Source organism: Diospyros lotus, chromosome 15 (genome assembly GCF_014633365.1).
Source record: "Diospyros lotus cultivar Yz01 chromosome 15, ASM1463336v1, whole genome shotgun sequence".
NCBI lineage: Eukaryota > Viridiplantae > Streptophyta > Magnoliopsida > Ericales > Ebenaceae > Diospyros > Diospyros lotus.
In genome coordinates this window covers 2,201,250-2,210,510 of record NC_068352.1, presented here as the reverse complement: position 1 = coordinate 2,210,510, position 9,261 = coordinate 2,201,250, and the positions used below count along the sequence as shown (strand labels likewise).

Here is a 9,261-nt window from a genome sequence, read left to right as displayed (position 1 = left end):
TAAAATTAACTTAAATTCCAAGCACATAATGTACTATAAATTCTTTACATAAAATAACAAAAATATGATATTATTGATGCATAAAATTCCTCGCTATATGAAGGTAACAAAAAAAAAAGAACTCATTTTATATATTATTTTATTCTTTCTTTACATTTAAACTAAGACTCATTTTATATATTATTTTATTTTTTCTTTATATTTAAACTATTTTCACAACTTAAACCGTGATAGAAGTAATCTTACTATTATTAAGAAAGTTTGCCCTCCTAATTGGTGTCCTTTCATAGCTGCCTACCAAAAAAAGACCAACATGGCAGTTGGTAAAAGATGTAACAACTCTTAAACCAGCTTGAGGCTCAGTTTCATAGCATCCACCCCTAAAGCTCAAAAGGAGCCATTTGGATGCTCCATTCCATCAGCAACTTCCAAATCTTAAGCAAAATTCAAAAGATTCAACACAACAGATGCTTGAGTGAATCCAACTCAAGCCCATAAGTCTCATAGATAAGATACATGAAAGATAGGGCCTTTAATCACTAAGGAAAGGAGATCAAACTAATCAAAGTTTCAAACAGATGAAGCAAAGAGCAGCACATGCCAGTCCTGAATTGCTACTTATTGTGATACTAATGTCCAAGAAAGAATATGGCCCTCCAATTGGGGCTTTACACAGTCTTGCTCCTCTATCGTGTTGCTGTAAGGCTCTCTCCTTGGCTAAAACGGAGAAGAATCCTTCAGCCCCTCTCACGCTCTCTCCTACACTCATATTTTACAAGTTCGTGTCACAATTCATCGTGATCATAATCCTGATACAAGCTCGTGTATTGACCTGTTTCTGGTTGTAGATACAAGATTGGATCTGTTGCCTCCTCCAGAGGTTGGAAGAGATTTTGCTTGTTAGAAAACTGCGCTCCACAAAGTATTTTCACCTTCCCCACACCGGCGGTGAACCTCCTTGATCCGGTCAGCAGATCTGCAGATCCCACTGCAGGTCCAATCGAAGGAAGCAACACAGATATTGCCAGCCTGAGCTTTCCACTCACAATCTGTGGTACGAATCGATATTACCAAAGGTTAGTTTCAGATGCTACAAAGTTTATATGCACTAACATCAAAACATTAGTTCTTCTATTCTCCACTCTTTATTTTTTTCATGGCAATAACACAGTTCGTAAATCGGGTGATATAGATATTGATTCTAGTTATTATCCTCACTAGGACACCAAGCAGGTGAATCAATTCAAGTGGGCTAAGCCAGTAGGGAACCTCTCACTATGTAGTGCCTGAACATATCCTAGTGATAAAAGATCAAGCGATGGAAAAGAATTTGAATTATTTGATAACAGGAGAACAAATTGATCACAATACTCAAATCAGGATATCTAATGATCATAGTTCACCCTTCACTTCAAGCAAGGTTAATTATTGAACTGCCCATTAGAAGCCCAATTGCATCTCTTTCATTTGTCATCAAGAGAATTGGACTAATCATGACAAGGTGTAAAAGGAAGCAGTCAGTTCATGTGTTCGATTGAGCTTTTGATGATTATGGCTGATTCTGGACAAGTAAGAAAACAGTTGAAAATTTTTGCAGCAAGTTATGGAAACAGGAAGAAAAATCATTTAGCCAAAGCCCAAAAACATGATTCATTTTGCCTCCCGAAAACCAAATTCATGGCATACTTTTTGGCTAATGAATAATTGTTTACGACTCCAATCTGTCCAAGAACTGTGATAGGAACACAAAGTATTTCTAGGAAGAAATATATGATTACCAGGTGGGGTTCCGCAACATAATCTCCGGTCATCTATATGTTCCACGTCCAATCCAATAAACCAAGATCCTAAGGAAACATCCTCATTGGCATACTTGTGTAGCACATGCCTGTGATGAATACAGTAAAGAGTAAAAAGACATTAGAGAAAATTAATAAAGCATGTGACTTTAAATTTGCAAGTCCAAAGGTCACTTACTGATTTATTGATATATATGTAGCCAAATCTCTTGAAATAGCATATAGCTGTCCTGTAGCATGACGGAAATACTTGTTTCCCTCTTCACCAAATTTCCAGTACTCAGGTTCATGATATCTTACTCCTCTACCCATGGTTAACAAGCAAATAGAAATACATTAAAGAACATGTAACAGGCAGAGCAATTTACTGAGATTGCCGCGACCATAATTTAAAATGATTTGCTTACTTCTGAGCAAGGACAGGGCCAGATTTCATGCATCCAATATACACCCGGGGTTTGGACCGATGCCTCACTAAAGTTGCGCCAAGTGTTGCTGCAATATGAGAACAGATGTCAGACATAAAAAAAAAACTGTTATATACCAAATCCGAGTGCAAGATTTATTGTCATTTTTCTTTCAGGGATGTCTATATTATGGTATACAAGGATGCATAGTTCATGTTAGGTTGTGCCGATACTAAAAAAAACAAAAACAATACTTTTAACATCTAACCAAGAATCATGAGAAGGTTATGGACAGTGGGTTGCATAAAATATATGTATTCTACTGTTTAACAAGAAAAGTGGGTTATAAGAGAACCAAAAAGAAAAAAAAGAAAAAAAGAAAAGTTAGTTCAAGAAGACCAAATAATTAGAGGAATTCTCGACATAAATAAGAAAATACAGAGAAAATCCATTATCCACTTTCAGAGAAGGTTAGTTTATATCCACATATTTACCTATATTTACATGAACATCATCATCAACCTTGACATAGAAATCTGCATCCCACAGAGCCGCAGCTGTAGTGAAATATGCCTTTGTCTTGGCTGACAGTTCAAGATACCCCTCAACATGTTCCTAGTCATATTGTAACATGGCTGATTAGGGAAAATCAAGCTTTCTTTGACTAAAAATGCACTAGTACACATTCCTTAAGCCACTCTTCTGGACAGATGTATAAAAGACTCTGTGCTGTGTGTGTGTTGCGAATCTGCACCAACGTGTGTTCAAGAAAATGAATGTGAATGAAGGTCCGTGCAAGAGTATGTGAGAGACAGCAAGCAGTAGCGTGGAGGTAACAAATGGTTGATACATCTAATATCAAAAAAAGTAAACAAAACAAGACAGAACATCAGTACCAGCCTCAAAAAGTCTCCGTGCTTCCTATCTTCTGCTTCAATAGCTCTATCAAGAATACCACCTGAAGTAGCACTGGTACCCAAATGACCAAATGGAAAGGAGGGAGAAAATTAATTTGAATCCATCATAAGTCATGCTAGAGATTATACAACATGAATATTCACACAAGAAATTCTCAATTTCTTAAATATTATGGCCTAAATTGTGCACTGACTTCCTCCATTTGAGCAAAATAGTGAATCTTTCTCATTTCTTGTTATCATGAAACAGACAAAAGAGAAATGGATTCTTATTATCAATTTTCAGGAGGGATTCTCTTCAACAAACAAGGAAAATAAGGCACAAAATACCAAACCTATATACTGAGAATAGTAAGTGGGGTTGGCTACTTTAATTCTAGACCTCCATGCATCTCTATCCGTGGCCAAAACTTCTCTAAGACTAGTAGGCTACTATATCCTGTGCCGTGTCCAAGAGTTTCTCTCCATTTTTTTTTTTTTTGTCGTCTTCCTCTCCCTCTTTTGCTACAAATTTCTTTCATTTTTTCATCCACTTGCTTCGCAGAAGCTTCTACCAATCCTCTTTTCACTGGTCCAAAGCATTTTAATCATGACCCCTACATTTTATTTTCAAGTAAAAAATAATAAATATGATAAAAATATTCAAAAAAAGTACTCACAAATAGATAAAACAGTTTTTAAACCTAACTAGTTAATCCACCTGTACCCACCAAACCAAAATCCACACCAAGAACAATACAAAAGGTGAGACACGTGTGTTCAAAATTAAGTTGCATCATCACCACTTTGCTATTTAGTTTGCTCAAATCCTATCAATGGTTCTCTAGTGTACTTACAGAGGCAAACAAGAAACTTTGGACCATTAATTACAATTGCAGTAGTATTTGCAGGCACGAGACTTCTTGAGTATTTAATTTGCATTTCTCTTCCCAATAGAGCTTCTATGAAACCAATAAATGATTTTCCAAAAGATAAGATAACAAAGACCACATCCCAGGCTTTAATGTGTAAAAAGCATTTGATTGACAAAAGTGCTCATGGATAAAGCATAAAAGTGACTAAATATAAGAGATAGATATACTCGATCAACTTGTACCATCACCTACCTGTGACCTATTACAAATCGGATTATGATACCCTTTTCTTCCTCGAGTTTCTTCCTTTTATCACCTGTTTCAAGTAAATTTGAAAAAATAGTAGCAGTCATGTACCAAATTAAGCAATCAGAAGGCAATTAAGTAAAGTGAGGGGCTTTTAGGAACCTTGTGGCATCCATGTAGCACGGACTGAGTCTCTTCTCTTTCGGCTGCTAAAAGCAGTGTTGATACCTATGACCATGAGATATTTTCTTTTCTTAGTAGGCTCTGCAATCGTCAAGTCTCCAGATATGGGAGAACCAGTAAGAATAGAATCCTGGGCAGCCCTTGCAGCAGCTAATTCCATCTCTAAATTCGAAATTGTTTTATCAAGTGTTCTGCACACCATATATAGCCAAAAATTTGACATTAATGTCAATGAATAAATTAAAGTATTTTCAACCTGAACAAATTCCAGCTATAAAGAATACTAGTTAGCTTACTGTATAGCATGATGAGTTTTTGACACCTCCCCTAATATGTCCTTTGACTCTTCCTTTCCATCCTTCTGGTAAAATCATAAAAGAGAAATCAATTTAGAATGCCATTAACCTCCAAATGAGAAACTACGGAAAAGAAATTTCTCAAAACAGTAAATAGAAGTCCTCACTAGATTTGGATCACACCCATCCAAAATTTTTAGCCTTTCATCTTCGTTCCCCATTTTCCTTGGAATTCCTTTAGCTTCTGGCACTGTCCACATCCTGTTACCAAGGCACCCTGATTAGCGATTATAATAACATCTATATGCAAGAAGCTATGTATCGCTACCCAATTAAATGAAGAAGTACAGAATGACATGGTATCCATTCATGGCCCAGATATAGATGATTGCTTCCTATGGTTTTAAGTGCAAGTACCTCACTGACAAGAACTCTTAGCTTGCAGACTTGGACCTCTGCAGCTCTTAAGTTCTCGCTTACAACAGAAAACTTAACCCACTGCCCAAGTTCTACCATCAGGTGGTGCAGTTAGCTGAGGCACTTGGACCAAAACAAGACACAGAAAGGAAGAGAAGGTCCACATATACTTGGTCCAAATTGATTTAAGCATATAGGTTTCCAAGAAGCAAACAATACAACAACAACAATAACACAACAACATATCCAACCTTTATCCCACTATGTGGGGTCGGCTACAAGAATTCTAGACTTCTATGTATTTTTGTCTTTTTTCATATCTTCATTTAGGCCCATACACTTCATATCAAACTTTAATGTCTCTCCCAAAGTCTTTTTGAATTTGCCTCTACTTCTTTTTTTGACTAATTGTTCTATTTCATCAACTCTTCTCACAGAAACGTCTCTTGATCTTCTTCTCACATAACTGAACCATCTTAGTCTAGTTTCTCTCATCTTCTTCTCGATTGGCACTACTTCTACCTTATTACGAATAATTTCATTTCTAATTTTATCTTTATTGTATAGTCGCACATCCATCTTAGCATTCTCATCTCCACTACGCTCGTCTTTTGGTCATACTGGTATTTGACTGTCCAACATTTTGAGTCATACAACAAAACTGGTCTTATAGTTGTCCTATAAAATTTTCCTTTCAGTTTTAATGAGATTTTACCATCACATAACACTCTCGATGTATTTTTCCATTTTAGCCAACCTGCCTTAATTCTATGCGTGACATCCTCGTGAATTTCTCCATCTTTTTGAATGATTGATCCCAAATATCGAAAATGGTATTTTCTTTGTATAATTTGGTCTTCTAATTTTATTATAACATCCTCCACTCTTGTATTCTTACTAAATTTGCATTCCATATATTCTGTTTTCCTTCTACTTAATTTAAATCCCTTAGATTCTAAATTGTTTTTCCACAACTCAAGTTTAGTGTTCACTCTCTTTTGTTTCATCCACCAACACTATGTTATCTGCAAATAGCATACACCATGGCACCTCTGTCTGAATGTGTTTAGTGAGTTCATCAATTACTAAAGCAAATAAGTATGGACTTAGTGCAGAAGCTTGATGCAGTCTTATTGTAATTTTAAACGGTTCAGTATCTCCTCTGCCTGTTCTGACCCTTGTCTCTGCACTGTGATACATGTCCTTAAGGACTTGTATATAGGCTATTCAGACTCATTTCTTCTCTAAAACCCTCCATAATACTTCTCTAGGGACCTTATCATAGGACTTTTCTAAATCTATAAACACCATATGCAAGTCCTTCTGATGATCCTGATATCTTTCCATTAGGTGCCTCAGTAGGTATATAGCTTTCATTATTGACCTACCAGGCATGAAACCAAACTAATTTTTCGAGACATCTGTTTCTTTTCTGGGTCTCTACTTTATTACTCTCTCCCAAAGTTTCATGGTATGGCTCATTAACTTAATTCCTCTGTAATTTTCACAGTTTTGAACATCTCCTTTGTTCTTGTATATAGGAACCAAAGTACTTTTCTTTCACTCATCTGGCATCCCAAGAAGCAAACGATGTTGAAAAGAAATATGTATGGTATGGTACCAATTGAGAAAATAAATAAATGAATAATTCACTATCTACTATGCCTCGCCAATAATGTGGAGGCTTAGTGTATTGGTTAAATTAATTATTCACTATCTACTATGCCTTACCAATAATGCGGAGGCTTAGTGTATTGGTTAAATTAATTAATTATTCAATTAAAACATTTACAACCAATCACGTGTAAAAAGAATTTTTATGCAGAAAACCTTATAAGGACCGTAAAGGAAAATTTTATGGAATTTGGTTCAGCTAAATACTGCTATCAGAAACAATCTATAAACCCAACAGTTATTTAAGTCCCTATCGATCCTTAGGTGGTGTGCTCTTCTTGTATCAACTAAGTTTCTCTGACTTCATAGCAGGTCGAGGATTCAATTGAATAACAATTGCTCAAGTGTTGAATCCAAGGGACTTCTGAGTCTATCAAGAACTGAAATAGAATCACCACCCTTTAATCTTGATCATAGAAAGAAGGACTATTGCTTAACGACTTTGATCTTGACACTCCTACAAAACCTCTATTATGCATCTTCAAGATTTCCTAGAGACCTTTAAACAAGCTGTCAACAATATGTCAATCTTGTACATATTGCCAAAATATATAGAATTAGTCCACAACTGTATATTTATAATCACTGGCGAATCTGAGATGGAACAAATCCTCACACTTAGACACTGGTATCAGCATCAATGCAACAGGGGATTAGAATTCAAATATTTTGTTTATGCAATTTGCCAACAATAATAATCCTAAAAAATATTTTACACATTCATACGATGTCTTCCTCATTATGAGGCTTCGTTTTGTCACTTTTTCTTTTTTGGGTTTTTTCTAGTAAGCATGTAGGGAAGGCTTTGGTCATCATAAGATAAAATTGCAGCATTCAATCTGTCGTGACAAAAAGAAAATAAAACAAGGTAACCTAAGGATTAAGGTGTCAGAAGAATTAACTACATAATTAGCATTATCCTTTCACCCGCAGAAACGAGAACATGGCAGATATAGTACTAAGTCTAACATTCAAACCTCAGCTCGGATGGAACCTGTAAATTGGTAACAAAACCTTGGATCCTTCCAAATCTTTATATTCAATTGGATATAAATCAATACCTACAACTAGACTCAAAATAGAGAAAAAATAGCATGAATGACGCCCAACCATGGCCAATAATAGCAAATTCGACGCAATCACAAGTCCATAGCACAGCAAATTGACAAAAACCTACACCGATGAGAGCGGAAACAAAGAAAGATTCTCACGATTTCCAAGTCAAAATTCTTATATAGCGACTACAAACGTTACTAGAAGCCAAAATTCCTAAATACGAACGCGAAATTCGGAACCCACTTCATTAAATTAACGCATTCGCTATATGAACCAATAGAAGAAACGAATTGAATTGCGAACTCAAACAAAGACAGATCGAAGCCCACCTGTCGGTGAAGAGCATTCCGGCGCAGAAGCATCCGATACAGAGCAGAAGAGTCAGTTTCCGCGAAACAACACTCTTCGAAGTTGTCTCGGCTCCTCTGCTCTTCCAAGACATTGTCGTCGTCGTCGTCGTCTTCTCTTTAACCAGTTGAGAGTTAAGCTGTAGAAGGAACCATTCCAAATCGAGTCAACCCGAGTCAAGAAGAAACTCAGACACAGATCTGAAGAAGAACTCTCTCTCTCTCTCTCTCTCTCTCTCTCTCTCGGTGTCTGTGGATGGTGTCGACTTTAAAGCGAAGGAAGAAAGCAGCAACTATATTGCTGCCGTATCTGCAAGAATTTCAATTATCTTTTAAATTGGTTTTCTGTTTACCAGTAACTTTCTTGCCCTCTCTCTCTCTCTCTCGCAAATGGTGGAGGGTTCCGGGATTGGAGTGGGGACAAGGAAGATGGTGTGTAGAGAAAATTGAGCAAGACCCACCAACCAGAACCACCTTCTTCTCTGACCCATAAATAATTTTGTGTTAATAAATTCCCCAAATCATCCCCTGCAGACGCAGACTCCATTAGTGGGGCTTCCCCTGGGAGAGAGTCGGTGCCCCTTTGGTCCTCAAAAACTTTTCACACCTACAATGGGGTGAGAGCGGTGGCTTTATAGGTCTCGGGACATTTGGAAAAATAGGACTCTTAGTAGGAAACTTTGCAAAAATAAGAGACCTTAACAATCTTTGTAAAACTAGAACTTTCGAATTTGGATAAAAATATCCCCACTTTTCAGTTTACTCTCTCTCTCTCTTCTTCCTTTTTAGCAGGTATTTCCTTCTCTCTCTATTATTCTATATATAAAATATACATATATATTTACCTATTATTTTTTTTCTTTAACCATTCTCTATAACCTAAATATTTGTGTATATATTGTTCATGTTCAATAATTGAGTTTAAGGTACGTGGGTCTCTCTCCTTTTCTTTCCATTGTGTATATATGTATTATACATGTACTGTGTGTTTTTGCGTTGATGGGAGAGGAGAAGAACCAAATGACGGCCATGTACAGAAAAAAAAGTAAAGCGACCGCAGCGACG

General features: G+C 36.5%; 1 protein-coding gene across 1 annotated transcript; it reads right to left on the bottom strand.

Moving 5' to 3' along the window:
- Positions 1-513: 513 nt before the first annotated feature.
- LOC127792568 (probable beta-1,3-galactosyltransferase 2) lies at positions 514-8,783 on the bottom strand. Its single transcript, XM_052323101.1, has 11 exons — positions 8,179-8,783; positions 4,870-4,963; positions 4,703-4,767; positions 4,386-4,597; positions 4,230-4,293; positions 3,103-3,175; positions 2,701-2,821; positions 2,207-2,294; positions 1,978-2,103; positions 1,779-1,888; positions 514-1,049 (listed from the first exon to the last, which is right to left on the bottom strand). Exons 1-11 carry the CDS (start codon positions 8,289-8,291, stop codon positions 901-903), a joined length of 1,215 nt encoding a protein of 404 aa, XP_052179061.1. The 5' UTR covers positions 8,292-8,783; the 3' UTR covers positions 514-900.
- Between the last annotated feature and the right edge of the window lie 478 nt (positions 8,784-9,261).

Bases quoted from the DNA above. Each gene is read 5' to 3' on its own strand.
- LOC127792568 (XM_052323101.1), bottom strand. From the start codon at position 8,291: ATGTCTTGGAAGAGCAGAGGAGCCGAGACAACTTCGAAGAGTGTTGTT. The intron at 4,964-8,178 runs GTGGGCTTCGAT...CCTTGGTAACAG, and splicing joins GGAATGCTCTTCACCGACAG to GATGTGGACAGTGCCAGAAG. The intron at 4,294-4,385 runs GTTCCTAAAAGC...TACTTGAAACAG, and splicing joins TGCTACATGGATGCCACAAG to GTGATAAAAGGAAGAAACTC.